This window comes from Salminus brasiliensis, chromosome 12, assembly GCF_030463535.1.
Source record: "Salminus brasiliensis chromosome 12, fSalBra1.hap2, whole genome shotgun sequence".
Taxonomy (NCBI): Eukaryota; Metazoa; Chordata; class Actinopteri; order Characiformes; family Bryconidae; genus Salminus; species Salminus brasiliensis.
Window position 1 is genome coordinate 6473194 of NC_132889.1, and position 16219 is coordinate 6489412.

General features: G+C 43.4%; 2 protein-coding genes across 4 annotated transcripts in view; both read right to left on the reverse strand.

Moving 5' to 3' along the window:
• The window catches only part of sgsm3 (small G protein signaling modulator 3), a 33507-nt gene extending 23281 nt beyond the window's left edge, over positions 1-10226 (reverse strand). The window contains exons 1-2 of one of the 3 annotated variants that reach the window (XM_072693753.1): positions 9791-9883; positions 9560-9644 (exon numbers count right to left, since the gene is read on the reverse strand). The gene's annotated coding sequence lies outside the window, so the exon portion shown is untranslated. The other 2 variants (XM_072693754.1, XM_072693752.1) reach the window with 2 other exon arrangements.
• Positions 10227-10735: 509 nt separating this feature from the next.
• On the reverse strand, positions 10736-15029 carry LOC140574496 (uncharacterized). Its single transcript, XM_072694345.1, has 2 exons — positions 14130-15029; positions 10736-10797 (listed from the first exon to the last, which is right to left on the reverse strand). Exons 1-2 carry the CDS (start codon positions 15027-15029, stop codon positions 10777-10779), a joined length of 921 nt encoding a protein of 306 aa, XP_072550446.1. The 3' UTR covers positions 10736-10776.
• Between the last annotated feature and the right edge of the window lie 1190 nt (positions 15030-16219).

A 16219-nucleotide genomic window follows, 5' to 3' on the forward strand; every position in this document is an offset into this window, starting at 1 on the left:
GCACTAGCAATGATGCCCACAAAGCAGGAGAAGACTATAAGCAGAGAGCAGTGTTTTCAGGTAGCCTTTTCCGTTACAAGAGTTTTTGGGTTAAGAAATGAGAGTTAACAGGAATAGTGGAGTTCAAGTTGAGGTCTGGAAGATCAAGAAAACTGCCCTTCACAGAATTTAGCAGACTCTGGAGTGGTGGTGCACTGTTCTACTGTGCAGCAACACCCGCACCAATATGGAAGCGTCATCAGAAGAAAGCCTTTCCTACATCTCTAAAGCTCTTTTAACCCTCAAATGTGATCAAAACTGTCCTCACTCTACAGTAGGGCTGCACCTAACAATTTATTTTTTTTCTATTAATCTACATTTACATTTATGGCATTTAGCAGACGCTCTTATCCAGAGCGACTTACAAAGTGCTTTGCTATTTACCCAAGAAAAGCCTTAGCTAGTTAGAATAGTCTAATAATTCAAAAGATACCTCTAAGCTTAGACATTGCTAAATACAAGACAATAAGGCGACCATAGTACACTATTCGTCCAAGTACTCTCAGAAGAGGTGGGTCTTCAGTCTGCGTTTGAAGACAGCGAGGGACTCGGCCGTTCGGACACCCAGGGGAAGCTCGTTTCACCACTTCGGTGCCAGAACAGAAAAAAGCCTGGACGCTTGTCTTTCGCGGATTTTGAGGGATGGCGGGTCAAGCCGAGCCGAGCCGTACTTGAAGCTCGAAGGGCTCTAGGTGCGGATCAGCTTTTTATCATTGCCATCAAGTATGGAGGGGCTGGTCCGTTCTTGGCTTTGCAGACCAGAGTCAGGGTTTTGAATCTGATGCGGGGAGCAGCTACAGGAAGCCAGTGAAGAGAACGCAGCAGTGGAGAGACATGTCTGAAATCTAACAATTCAACTAATTTTTAGATTACTTAATGTAAGTGTGTTAGGAATTAAAATAATCCTTTAATATTGCAACATATTCTTTAATCGTCTTTTCTTAAACACAAAGAATGCACTGAAGGCCACTATTCTGTAACAAGAAATACTTTAGTGTTATCAAAGCTTTACAGTCAAACAAAATCTCCACCACAAAAGATATAATTCAAGTCAAAGAAATTAAGTACGACACATTTAACAATCTAACAAAAAAAATAAAACAATGTACAATTCAAGTCACTTCCCAGAGAACCACTAGAGCAAGTTTTATAGTCCAAAAAAATATTTTATATATATATATATTTATTTATTTTTTTTTTTTTAAGTAAAGCCGTTTTTTTTTTTTGTTGTACTAAAACCAGTTCATTCCGACAATATATAGTTCCAGCTAGGGATGCATCGATCCAATATTAGGATCAGATATCGGTCCCGATATTACCCAAATTAGCTGGATCAGGGATCCATGGATCCGATCCTTTCACATTAATTTGTTGGTGTGAGACTGCGCTTAATGCGCTAATAAACAAATGCCAATTTACATCTTTACATTATATCTGTGTGTTAATTTGTTGTATTATATAAAGTAATGTTTAAGTCAATCCTGATGCCTTAAGTCTCTCCACCATGCTGAGGTATACGGTTTATTAATTCAGCAATGGTATCAGACTGGGTATCAGGTATCGACCGATATGCAAAGTTTGTGTATCGGTATCGAAACTGAAAAAGCCGGATCGGTGCATCCCTAGTTTCAGCATCGTCATCGCAATGTGCACATGTGCAATATTGACATAGCAGGATGTGCAATGTCACTTAACACAAAGTAAATCATATTCATATTGCTACAACTTTACACAAAAGGAAATTTCACACTGTTCTAATTTTCCTATCAACCAGAGGCAGATTATACCTGCCCCATACCATTTCTTTTACTCCAAGCATTGATTCACAGAAAGCATTATTAATATTACAACATATCATGCCGGATTATTGACTCTTGTCTCTTGCTGTATTTTTTAACATAGCAGCTTATATCGCAGAACAACAAAATATCGCAATGTCTGTTTTTTCCCAATATTGAGCAGCCCTAATTCTCAAAGTAAAATAAATGACGTTTCAGCAAAAGCCTTAATGATTTATAGTAGTGCAGAAATCAAAACATTCAGCTCATAAACAGTGCATGGCTCTTCAGGTCTCTCTCTCTCTCATAATTTGTTCTTGAAAGAACAAGGGGGAATGGGAATTGATGCCCCTTGCGCTGGGGGGGGGGGGGGGGCCTCAGAAGCATGACTTAATGTCTAAAGGAGTACCTTAAACAGACGTGATCTATAAATGGTTAAAAAGACTACGCTCTGACTGGACTTTTAGAGGCACAAATGACACGTAGCCCTCAGCACACCTCACAGACAAGCCGTCGATTTCACCCCAGCCCTACTCTACAGTCCTCTACTACTCGCCAAGCCAACTTTTCTGATGTAGCTCTGCTATCATGTGGGTACTGATGTGGTCATGTCATCTACTTTGCACTAAAATACACAAAAATAAAAACTAAACAACAAGTCCCCACTTTCAGATAAGCTGCATCTTGATGAACCTCAGAGCCTTCTCACACCCCTACTCATCACATAAGAGCCGTACTGTTCCCACAGAGAACTCATGACAAACCCATTGGGAATAGAGAGAGCAAGGAGGACACAAAGACCTTCATTTACAGAAGAGAGGAGAGTGAAGGAATAAAGGAGAAAGGCCAATCAGATGCTCAGTCTGTGATTAAAGAGTCTTCAATCTTATCTCTATCTGTAGGGGATTGTGGGGCACAGCCTACCATGGGGTAAAACACAACAAACAGACAGAGCTTCTGGTCATCGGAGATACTTCACCCTTACATCATGTTAATCACTTCTTTTCGTAGACGTAATAGAGCACCATCTGAAGCATGTAAACAGCTCTCAGTAAGAGCTAGTTAGGACGACCTACAGCCACCATACAACAGGGTTCTTACAGTGGGGTTCATAGATGCATCTCGATGCGGACGTGTACGATTCTCAATAGGGCTGCACCTAACGACAACGATATATATTTATATTTATATATTTTTTTTAATCGATTAATGATTTTTTTTCTCAATTAGTCGATTCATTTAATGTGTTAGAAATAAAATAATTTCTCCAATATAATGAAAAAAAATCCTTTAATATTTCAATATTTTCTTTCATCGTCTTTGCAACAAACAAATTAGGCCACTACTGTGTAACAAACAAATTTAGTCAAACATAAAATCTCCACCACAAGAAATTTAATAATTTAAATAAAAGAAAAGTGCAACACATTTACCAAGATAACAAAATAAAATTAAAAAAGGTCTAGAGCAAATGACAACATTATTTTTAAATTCTTTAACAGTATTTTCTGAATATTTATTTATTAATTTATTTATTTTGTTTTGTTTAGTTTAGTTTTTAACTAAAAAAAAGAAAAATTTTCAAAAGAACACAAGGGGCAGTGGAATAGATGATAGATGCGCTGTGGGGGCTCAGAAGCATGACGAAAATGCATAGGGTACCTTAAAAGCATGTGATCTATAAATGGTTAAAAAGACTAAGAGACTCCGCTCTGACTGGACTTTTACAAGCACAAATGACATGTAGCCCTTAACACACCTCATGGACAAGAGATTACACTTTTTTTGGATTAAATATGTTGGCAGAGAGCGATTTGAGAACCAGTGTGTTTTAAAGCTCCCGCAGTATCGAGAAAAGCCTTAGGTATCTACACTGAACGATTAAGAAATGGTTAGCGATGTGACTTTCAGTGTGAAATACTCCCACACTGTAGATGCACGCAGGCGATGTTTTGGAGCTGCAGCCTGCGCTCCGGATAAATCCATGCTTTCAGTAGGTACTGTCATTTTTGCGACGCACCAGCGCACTTTATGCAAATCGACGTAATTTTGTAATCGTAATCAATGCAATCATTGATTGTAATCGATTGTAAAAGTATCTATATGGCCACAAATACCTGACAATAAAAGCTGTCGCCCTTTCAGACATCGCTTGCCCGATGGTGCTTTGGTTGGCAGAATGTTTTTCGTAGTTGCTCACCAGAAGACCATCAAGCAAACAATGTCAAAGCTTCCACCCAAATGGAAAGGGGCAAAGCAAATTACAGCTCTCAACAACTCGATCATGACTTTTATTGCCAAGGATTTGTGTCCATATTAAGGCAGGCCAAGATATAGCAGTGTCCGGTCTCGAAATAATAATTAACTGACACAGTATCGGAGAAGACGTGTTAAGCCTTTACCCACCTAGTGTCAAGAGCATTGTTAGTGCTAGCGGGAGGGTGGGTTAATTAGCAGTACCAAATTGGGAGAAAAAGGGAACAATGACAAATAAAGAACAATAAAAATAATAATTAAAAAAAGATTGCTAAAATTTTATATACAGTAAATTACCATGATTCACATGATCGGACTAAGGTCAGCTATTTTTCTAAAAGGTAATACTTTTGATCTTAAACCCGGTCACACTTTTGATTCACTAATGTGCATTTAATGAACTTTAAAGTGAACTGGAATTATAATATGTAGCAATACAACAGCAATACTTCTTCGCTTTTCGCTCATCTCATACAACCCGTAGACACATTTAGGCCTACCTAACCCTAAAGAAAACAAAGCTTCCCCAAACAAAAGCCAAAGAATGAAAGTTGAATGGCAGTTTTTAGGGGATTTATAAGACAGACTTCCCTGTTTATCTTCCTTGTTCTTGTTCTCACAACCTCCTTTCAGTATTATCTTTGGTACAGTGCGCACATATTCAGTGGAAACTGAGCAGTGGAAACCACCAGATGTTGTGTTGCGATATCTCCTCCATCTCAGTGTTTTGGTGGAAAACTACTGGGCCGTACAATCGGAAAGGCTCGGAAGTTGCTCAGTAAGCTCTATAAAAGATTCAGCAGTAATTGTATGAGCCAGTGACCAGTCATTAGGAGACTCTATCGCTGGGTGGGTAGGATGGTCCTCTCTCTCTCGCTCACCATAACTCAGCGCAATGTTATCCAGTGCAGGCAAATGCTAGCCTATCACTATGCTTACTGTCTTAGTTCTAGTAGAACCTGCCTGGCCGATCCCAAGTGACACCTCAGCCATCCGTGGCTGGGAGCCCCAAAGAGCACAACTGGCCTCGCTCTGCTTGGGTTGAAATGGTCCGTCCTCATCTACGACATCATTCAGCGCAGTGTTAGCCAGTCAGCTGTCCAGGCAATTTAGAAAGCTGCAGGTGGCTGGCGTCTGATGACGTGGAGAAAGCAAACGCTAGCCTTCACCTTCCACCTCAGCACTGGTAGCATCTGCCTAGTCGGCCAGGAGTCCAACAGAACACAACTGCACTGGCTCTTGCTGGGTGGGTATGGTCGTCCTTCTACCCTCATTATTCATTATTAGCGCAACGCTAGCCAGTGTACTTAGTCAGGATACCGGTCAGCTGATGGAAACAGAACAGGTAGTTAATGTTCGAGAAGACATGGTTAACTCTCTTCAGGTGATCCAGAGGAATCATCTGCTAGCCTTCACCCTGTTAGGGGGAGTCCCAGAGTCCTAGCTAGTGGACGGGCATAGGAAATGAGAGAAAAGGGAAGAATACTGGGATGAAATGTAAGAGAAAGTATAATTTTGCTGTTAATTATGTTTTTCTTTTAATCAGCAGGAACCCACACCCACCCTGAGGCAGAGAAGGGACAGTGATTCATTCACCGAGCCAAACCAGGAGGCTAAATTAGCGCCCGGTAAGAGAGGGAGGGGTGGGGAGAGGGAATGCTGTAAATGACTCACTGAGTGTTGTGACTACAAAAGCACAAGAAGGAAGGAAGGAAGAATGGAGATTTGGAAAAAGGGATTTACTACTTTGATGTGGCTCAGCTCATTAAAGATACCTGATCAAGCCAAACCCATACACCTGATCAGTGAGGCAGACTGGGATTTGACCTCAGAGGTAACCAACTTATGGTGATAAATGCAGGTTTCTCTCCAAACAGAGAACGTTTAATCAGGTTTAAGTGGATTTACTGCAGCGCAGCGGGTCAAACATTGAAAACTCTGCTTGCTTCCAGCAGGAACTTCTGGCCTGCCCTGTGTTCTCAAAGAGAAGGGCGTGAACCAGCATGGACAAACAGAGCCCAACCTAACCTGCTATATGCAAAGAAGCAGAGTGCAAGTGCACGCAATTCCAACCCATATGGAGGCCTAAAAGAAACATCTAGGAAAGACTGCAAGTAATTCAGAGATCTTCAGGCCCATCCAAATGTAAATCTACACACTTTCTACACACTCTAAATCTAAAAGCCAGCCAAAAGTGGTCAAGAGGGAGCTCGCCAGACTCCTCAGCAGAAACAGAATAAAACAAGCTGAACATTTCCACTGAAAGAACATTTTTAAGTAAAAAAAAAAAATAATAATAATAATGGTAACACTTGCTGATGTTCGCTTTGTCTTCTGCCATCATGAATAGAAATATATATTTATGAATCTAAGCTTCACATAGATTACACTAGGCTTGATTACATCTATTTATAATGAGTTTCACCAGACAGTTCATTAACAGGCCCTTCAAAGTAGCCGAATTTCCCACTGTTAGCCATTCAAAACATACTATTCCCTCTCCAGCCCACATATGGAAGCTAAGGCTACGTTCACATTTCCAGGCTGAAGTGACTCAAGTCTGATGTTCTGTCTTAATGTGAGACAGATCTCCCAATGAGACTAGGGTCGCTTTCATATGTGGTCCTAGATTGGATTTGTTGATCGGATTTGTTGGCATGCAACATTTTAAGCCCCTTCTGACTGCATGCCAGGAATTAGTGCTGTTGGTGACAGAGGCCAAAATCCTTCTGTTCACTTGTTGGTCATCTTTGCAAAGCCGCCGGGCAGTTATTTCCAGTCACACAAGACCAGGCTCTGAATTCCATTATTGGGGAAAGAGGAAACTATGGTCTAGTCACATTTCTGAATGTGGACTATGAAGATAGCAAAATCCAATCACTGACCGTCGTTCAGCACAATCGTCTGATCACCCATACCGATCGAATGTGGGGTTAAATGCCACATAAACCTTTACAGGCATTACTTGCTAATGCATAATCATGCAGGGCTGGTGAACTCCATGCACTAGCCACGACAGCACGTAGTCCTGGTGCAGAACTGCACCGTGTGGTTCAGAAGATCTTTAGCTGTCTGTGCTAGCTCTGCTGATATCTGGGCTGAGTGATGTACTCCCAGGAGGGGTATCCAGTTAGTGGTGTTACAGGTCTTTACTTTGCTTTCACCGCAAAACATGTTAGTTTCAGTCAGACACAGTAAAAAAAAATAATTTATTAAATTTATTGGGTTTCAGCAGCCGTGAGTGGCGTCTGTCTTGCCATCTAGCACTTGATGAGGTCCTGTGACCTCAAGCAGAGCTGCAGCAACTGGCTAGAAACGAACTAATCCATTTCTTTCTGTTCCGACAGAGATACCAATACATTAACTTTGCATATTGGCCGATATCCAATACCGATCCGATACTGTTGTTGAATTAATAAACCACATACCTGACCATCAGGGAGAAACTTAAGGCATCAGGATTGACGTAATCATTACCTTACTACCTTTGTAAAACTATAACACATTAACACAGATATAAATGAGCCCAATCTCTGTTTATTGGTCACTAAAATGAATAACTGTGCTGGACCTCGACACAGTGTTGTCTGGGTTCAGGACTTTTATTTTGAAATACAAACTCTGTGAGACTAAAGAAGAGCAAACAGCTCCTCCCTTCTCGAGTCTCCTTATATAGGAGACAAGGTTCTGTGAATGGACCGGTCCCGCGGATCAGACTAATTATCCCATACCCAATCCAGCTAATTTTCTTAGTACGTTAGTATCCCATCCTAGTATCGGATCGGTGCATCCCTAATATATATAGGGCTGGGCATTATGGTAAAAATACTATATCACGATATTTAAAGACATACTGCACGATACATGTAATCACAGACTAAATACATCAGCAGCGACAAATACTCTCCAGTACTGAATACAGTGATTTTTATTCAGCATCTGCTGCGCTTCATTTAATAAACCAGTATAATTACACTGTTTGTAATGAAACCTGCAGCTGTTCGGCGTTTAAGCACTGACAATATCCTCGATAGGATCAGAAATGCATCACTATGCATCATGATACGCTAAAATAACGTAAGTTGCCCAGCTCTAGTTTAAGTACAAAAGAATTGCGACTGTTTTCGGTACATAAATACACAGATTCCTAGATATTTTTTGCAGGCCTATTAAAGTGACTTTAAATCTTTAAATCTAAGAACTGACAAAAAGTGGTCAGACAAGATCTTGAAGCCTAGTGTGAACAAAATATATGACGCACATATATGACGATATAAAAAAAAAAATTATATATATATATATATATATATATATATATAGGGCTGGGCAATATGATGACATTTTATTATATTGTGATACACAATATACATTTTTAAGCATATCAAAGATATTGTTGGTGCCTAAGAACTTTCATTACAGACAGTGTGAAACTAGACTGCTTTAATTACATGAAGAGCAGCAGATGTTGAATATAAATCACAGTATTCAGTACAGGAGAGTATCTGATTAGCAAGATAAGATAAGATAATCCTTTATTAGTCCCACAGTGGGAAATTCTCAGTGTCACAGCAGCAAAGGGATAGCAAGACACAAATTACCACTATATACACACACAATATAAATAACAGACGTAAAAAAACTCAGAAAAAACAACATTATTTACAGATTATTTACAGATCTGTAAATAACAGTTATCATTTTTTTCTCCGTTTCTTTTTTACTTCTATTATTGATACTGTGTGTATAGTATAAATAACAGTTATAAAGTTTTAAAAAGCAGTGTTTAAGAATCTGTTGCTCCTGATATATTGAGTCTGTGGTCACATGTATCATGATGAAAATCGTGTATCATGAAAAATATATCGCCCAGCCCTCAGCCAATATCTATATATTAAAATGAATATATTTAATATCTAGCCTTTTATATATAAGCGTATTATGTGACGTCACAATAAACACCACAACAGCCCCTCCCACTCAGTCTGAAGTGGTACAGAGTGTTTAAGCCAATCACAACAAGGATCATTTACATATCTTAAAGCTGAAGTAACCCAAAACAGCCTATACATTGCTAAGTACTGCAATTCCCCAAATGTTGGTCAATTGTAAGCTAAGTAAAAATGAATTACCGCCGTTTTCTGTACAATAATCTGCACAAACGACAAACATGGACCCTATATGATCTCAATGGGGGCTTTCAAACAAAGTGTGGATCCTAGTAAATCCAGAAAAGTGAGATTTAAGGAAAGACTTGAGCTATAAAACAGAGATATGACCCTGACCAGCCTTCCTCTCCATTACACTGAAAGAAAGCTACAGGTGCTTCGTGTCCAGGTAGCTTAGTGCTAGCTGAAGTTGTCAAAAGGAGGTTGGGGGGGGGGGTTTGGGGGGCTGCTCTTCTCCACACACACCTCGACAAGTGTCAAATAGCTTAAAACAACAGTTTCCTTTCGTGATACGGACAAGTAGACTGACTTTATACTTACAAACCCTGCAAAACTGCCGAAATATTAAGCGTCGCCCCAACAGTCAGTCAGGTCAACAGGGCTGCATCCTAGGCGTTTCAGCCAGCTGGAGGAGAAGCAGCGAGTCAACAAACCCTGGATAAAGACGGACAACCTCCAGCCGGCTAACTAACCAGCAAACCACACGACATACTCAGTACTTATTTTAGTAAAACCACGAGAAATATATTTCCTATATTTGCCAACACACACCTGCCTTCGACATTCACCGTTAGCTCGCCCAGATAACTAGAGCGCTGCAGCTGGTAACGTTAGCCACGTCCAGGGTTAGCACTCAGGCTAGCTCGCATCCCTCAGAATTTAGCGCTGTATTACCTTTTAAACCATGTTTATCTCCGTGCCAAACACCTCGACCGTCGTGTCCGGCGGTGGATATATTTTCTAGCTGGCCCTTAAGCTCTGAATTCCCCTCAAACTGAAGGTTTTGTTGCTGGTGTTCGTGTTAGCTCTACACTCGTATCACTGAATGACTGAATGCTTTTGCGTCACGCACCTGTTCGTGCTCCGCGATCTCAGGCCGGTGTCCCTCCGCTCACAGAAAGTAGTCCGCACGCAGAGAGCACCCGAAACGACGTGTGAGACCCTGGCTTAGGCTGGTTTCTTCTCAGCTAGATACTGTGAGTGTGCAAGTGTGCGAAAAAGGCAACGCTAAAGTCAGGCCTGGAGTTGTTTACTAGATTTTCCTTCACCGACTCGTATCCCTCCGCCTTGTCTACAACAGCTCATGACGTCAATGCTGCCCGTTTGCTGATGTGTTCATTCATTTTCAGCACAAGCTTGACTGACTATTTGCTCACTGGTGTTGCCTCATTCTCTGTTGACTGTATATTTTTAGTGCTTTCAGTCTTTCCTCTTTCAACACACACAGATTATTGATTTATGATCAATGAATCTGAACTCAAGCCTTTAAAGCCAAATGGATCATATTTTATACATGAGATATACATGTGTATATTTTTGGGACCGCTGAGTAATTATTAAATACTATATACAAAAATATGTGCCCATCTACACAGTCATGTCAGAATATTATGCCCACCTGTTGGAATAACCACCCTTGGCTCGGATGACACTGTATTAGTATGGGCTGTATTAGTTGACGAAAGGTGTTTATTATAGAGGTTAACAGGTCCCAGTTGTTCTGTGACACTTGCCAAAGTCACCGTTCCCCTCTGTCATCAGTTGCCCATTGTGCAATCCTAAAAAAAAAAAAAGTCCAGTTACGTCCACTGAACTCTGTAGCTCCTCCAAAGTGATTGTTGTGACCCTTTAATAAATTTAATCACAGGTTTTCTCAGCACTACCTGACAGTTCTTTAACAAACTTCAAACCATCAGCTAGACGGATGGACGAATGAATAAGTCAGGCTAACAATAAGCCCCCCCATAGTAATATCCTTAGCCAGGCGCTTCCTGTAGCTGTGGATCAGACCTGCACTTCGTTCAGGAGGGGTTTTAGCCCATTCGTCCTGACAGAAGTGCAGGTTTTGGTGTTTCACACTGTTTTGGGTCATTGTCCTGTTGCATCACCCAGCTTCTACAGAGTTTCAGCTAATGCACAGACACTCTTACATTATCCCGTAGAATTTTTTTGATACTTAAGAATTGATCTTTCCCTCAATGATTGTAAGCTGGTCAGGCTCTGATGCAGCAAAGCAGGCCCCACTTTACACATTGGGTTGGATGATATTTTTATGGTGATGTGCAGTGCCTTTTTTACGCCAGTGGAGTGTCAGTGTGCTCTTTCGCAAACTTCAAGCATGCAGCAATGTTCTTTTTAGTAAAGCAGCAGCTTCCTTCGTGGTGTCCTGCCATAGACACCCTGCTTGTTCAAGGTTTTATGGACTGTAGACTCATGAACGCAGGTGTTAGCCTGTACCAATGACACCTTCAAATCTTTGGCTGTCACTCTGGGTTGTTTCTTTGCCTCATTGATGAGTCTCTGTTCTGCTCTTGGGGTCATTTTGACTGGGCGCCCTCTTCTTGGCAGAGTAGCCACAGTCCCTTTTCCAGCTTTATGTAAACCAACAATTGTTGATGGTAGATCCTCTGAAAACTCTTCTTGGTCTAGTCCACATCTCCAAATTCTTTTTCCTAAGAAGACTCCAGGTAAGCGAACATTGACTCCAATTAGCCTCAAGGGTTCACATACTTCATCCACTAGCACTAGGAGGTTTTGTGGTTGTTCTCAGATCAGAATGATCAGATTTTTTGTATGTGATTATTTCAGGCTCATTATATTTATCAATGCACTTGACTTGGATGAGGATCACATCACATTTTATGACAAATAAATGCAGAAAACTCTAAAAATACCAAAAAGTATACACACTTACTGCCACTGTATGTACACTAAACGAATATGGAATACCCATAATCCATTGTGTTGTTTGGTTTGAAGATTCACGAGCAGCTTCTGTGAGGAAGCCCGACGTTCAGACTGTTTATGCGACCAGTGTTGCCAGATTGGCATTAGGGTCTTTTACAAGGACCTGAAAGATCACTGTGCAACGAGCAAACGCTCACAGTGTCGCGACCTAGGTATCAAGACTCTGATTGCTGGGGAGATTCGACCCCTCCATGGATTAGTTAACCTGGCAGAGAGTGCACAGTTCTGCAGTATACCTGTACACAGGTGCGCTGTTGGGAAAGGGAATGCCCAGTGATGCTGCACTGCTTGTAAGTTCATCTTATTCATGAAGTTTTCTGATTGTGTAGAGTCACGTGTTCTATCAGAACAAATGCATTAAAAACACACCTGGAAAACATCTGGGTTGCTCCACAAAAAAAATCTATAAATGATCAAACGAATATACACGTACAAATAAAATGAATGAATGTCCTTCTTAATTTCTAATTGATTTGCACATTTTATGATATGGACGGTTTATTATTAGGCCATGCTGGTCCGTTTCCGCCCTGCCCTCCACCCCTCGGTCGGTTTCGCCCCCTATGGACGGTTTATTATTAGGCCATGCTGGTCCGTTTCCGCCCTGCCCTCCACCCCTCGGTCGGTTTCGGCCCCTATGGACGGTTTATTATTAGGCCATGCTGGTCCGTTTCCGCCCTGCCCTCCACCCTTCGGTCGGTTTCGGCCCCTATGGACGGTTTATTATTAGGCCATGCTGGTCCGTTTCCGCCCTGCCCTCCACCCTTCGGTCGGTTTCGGCCCCTATGGACGGTTTATTATTAGGCCATGCTGGTCCGTTTCCGCCCTGCCCTCCACCCCTCGGTCGGTTTCGCCCCCTATGGACGGTTTATTATTAGGCCATGCTGGTCCGTTTCCGCCCTGCCCTCCACCCCTCGGTCGGTTTCGCCCCCTATGGACGGTTTATTATTAGGCCATGCTGGTCCGTTTCCGCCCTGCCCTCCACCCCTCGGTCGGTTTCGGCCCCTATGGACGGTTTATTATTAGGCCATGCTGGTCCGTTTCCGCCCTGCCCTCCACCCCTCGGTCGGTTTCGCCCCCTATGGACGGTTTATTATTAGGCCATGCTGGTCCGTTTCCGCCCTGCCCTCCACCCCTCGGTCGGTTTCGCCCCCTATGGACGGTTTATTATTAGGCCATGCTGGTCCGTTTCCGCCCTGCCCTCCACCCCTCGGTCGGTTTCGGCCCCTATGGACGGTTTATTATTAGGCCATGTTGGTCCGTTTCCGCCCTGCCCTCCACCCCTCGGTCGGTTTCGGCCCCTATGGACGGTTTATTATTAGGCCATGCTGGTCCGTTTCCGCCCTGCCCTCCACCCCTCGGTCGGTTTCGGCCCCTATGGACGGTTTATTATTAGGCCATGCTGGTCCGTTTCCGCCCTGCCCTCCACCCCTGGGTCGGTTTCGGCCCCTATGGACGGTTTATTATTAGGCCATGCTGGTCCGTTTCCGCCCTGCCCTCCACCCCTCGGTCGGTTTCGGCCCCTATGGACGGTTTATTATTAGGCCATGCTGGTCCGTTTCCGCCCTGCCCTCCACCCCTCGGTCGGTTTCGGCCCCTATGGACGGTTTATTATTAGGCCATGCTGGTCCGTTTCCGCCCTGCCCTCCACCCCTCGGTCGGTTTCGGCCCCTATGGACGGTTTATTATTAGGCCATGCTGGTCCGTTTCCGCCCTGCCCTCCACCCCTCGGTCGGTTTCGGCCCCTATGGACGGTTTATTATTAGGCCATGCTGGTCCGTTTCCGCCCTGCCCTCCACCCCTCGGTCGGTTTCGGCCCCTATGGACGGTTTATTATTAGGCCATGCTGGTCCGTTTCCGCCCTGCCCTCCACCCCTCGGTCGGTTTCGGCCCCTATGGACGGTTTATTATTAGGCCATGCTGGTCCGTTTCCGCCCTGCCCTCCACCACTCGGTCGGTTTCGGCCCCTTTCGGCCCTGCCCTCCACCCCTCAGTCGGTTTCGGCCCCCCGCCCTCCACCCCTCAGTCGGTTTCGGCCCCTTTCGGCCCTGCCCTCCACCCCTCAGTTGGTTTCGGCCCCCCGCCCTCCACCCCATTGTATCTGAAGAGTCGCCAGATCCCACGTAAGTTGTTCCATACATACAGTCATTTTCTGGATCAGTTCGCAGTCCCTCTTTTTCTTCTGCAGCCTTTCTTCTCTTTCACGCTCTTTCTGCCGAGCCATCTCCTCAGCCTTCTGCTTCTTGCTGGCTTCTCTTCTTTGGGGTCGCCGAACTATCCTGGCCTTCAGATGGTAGAACCAAGCGCAGCATCCCTGCGCCTCCTCCATTTCTACCAGCCTTTCCGCGGCCCTCCGCTTCTTTTGGGCGTTTCTCTCCTGAAGCCATTTAATGTACCCCTCTCTCTCCTCCTCATCCCTATTCTGTCTCTCTCTCTTTTCCAGCATCTCCCTCACTTCTTTTTTAATCTGGCGACTCTCTCTTTCTCTCAGTTTCACTTCAACAATGCCAAAGCCTTCCATCCTGAACTCTGCCAGCAGCTGTTTCAGTTTATTCCACCCTGTCACAGGGGCGGCGCTTTCTGGACGTTTTGCCTGGGTCTCCACGAAATCCAGGCGGCCTAAGTTCAGACTGACCCCATGCAGGAACTTAAGCTCCTCCATGAGGGCATCGTCCTTACAGAGGTCCATGTCTTTCTCTCGGTCTCTATCAGCCAGCCAGCCGTCTTTCCCCAGCCGCTGCAGGGCGTTCTTCACCTTCGGAGCGACGGTCTCGATCTCCACGTCCGGCTGTGTTGGGACCCTGTAGAGTTCCAGGTCCCTCTCGGTCACCGCCAGGGCTGCTGAGACCTTCCACACGCGCCTCTGAAGGGCCGCGCAGCGAGCTTCCTCCAGGTCTCTCAGCCTCTGAAGGTGCTCCAGCTCCCCCTTCAGGAAGCCCACCTTCTCCTCCACCTGCTGCGTGAGATCCGCCCCCCAAACTCCTGCCTCTTTGAGCTGGTGTGCGAGTCCTGTGAGCTCCGCTCCCAACTCCTCCAGTTCCATCGTTCCGCTGAGCTGCCGACGTCACAATGGCGGGATTCGCGCGCAGCGTCCCTCCTTTATCACCTCTCGTTTATATACGATGACGTCATCAAACGTAAACCCCCAAACGCGCGGCTCTTTATCATTTTTACACCATAAAATTCTGCTCGTTTTCTCCATTTAAATGTGTTTTTGATTTTACTTAATAATAATAATAATAATAATAATAATAATAATAATAATAAATGCTTAAAAATAAAAACAAATAAAATTAATTAACCAAAAAAACAAATAAAAAAAATTAACAAAAAAAACTAATCAATAAAATAAACAAAAAACAATGAAATAAACTAATAAATAAATGAATGAATAAATTTGCTTCATCTGAATGAGATGTTTTTGGCGGTTGAGACATAACTGCGCATGTGCAGCGCAGCTTTTGCCGGGCAGACTGCAGACATTTCACACACACATCTCTCTTCTGGGAGGTAGAGTTAGCGCATATGAGAAGACTCTGTTGTTGCACAGTTACACAGTAGGATAGTTTATTTTCTTTGTCTTTATGAATCCACGTATATGCTTGATATTTCTGCTGAGTTTATGGGAGCACTTAGCATAGCTAAAAGGTCGCTAGCTGGCGCTGTCTAACTGGCTGATCTGCGTAAATGAATGCAGATTGAAGTAACAAATAAAATTGCACCAGGCGTCCACAAACTTTTGGCCACACAGCATCAGTTTGTGCTAATGGTACTGCGTCAGTCACAAGCACCTTTGAGTCTAGATTTGGTCCTGATCTGAGAGGCACAGGAGGGTTTTATTAAATGCTCTGCACAGACTTACAGCACTCCTGCTAAAGGAAGCCCAATATTCCCAACATCATATTTCCACGTTTAGCAGCAGAAGCTCACAGTTCATCACTGTAATCAGACACTAAATGTTTTAGAGGAGAACAGTTTCTTCATACAGCATATAGAGCTCATATAGCTAGCATATGCAGCTCTGATAACCATGTTGACGAGATTCAGATGGAAATGAATTTGAATGTAAAATTGTCATTTGTAAAGCTTTTAGTTTTTAACATATTGTAAGAGTAATAAAGGACCTTCCACATGCCAAGTTAAACCATCAGGATAAAAAGAGATGCTCAAAATCAAATGTATAGAAATGCTATTTTCTCCATAGGTTGAAACTCTTGTGATGGACTGCTGTTG

Bases quoted from the DNA above. Each gene is read 5' to 3' on its own strand.
- LOC140574496 (XM_072694345.1), bottom strand. From the start codon at position 15,029: ATGGAACTGGAGGAGTTGGGAGCGGAGCTCACAGGACTCGCACACCAG. The intron at 10,798-14,129 runs GTATGTATGGAA...TTTTTTTTTTAG, and splicing joins AACTGATCCAGAAAATGACT to GATTGCACAATGGGCAACTG.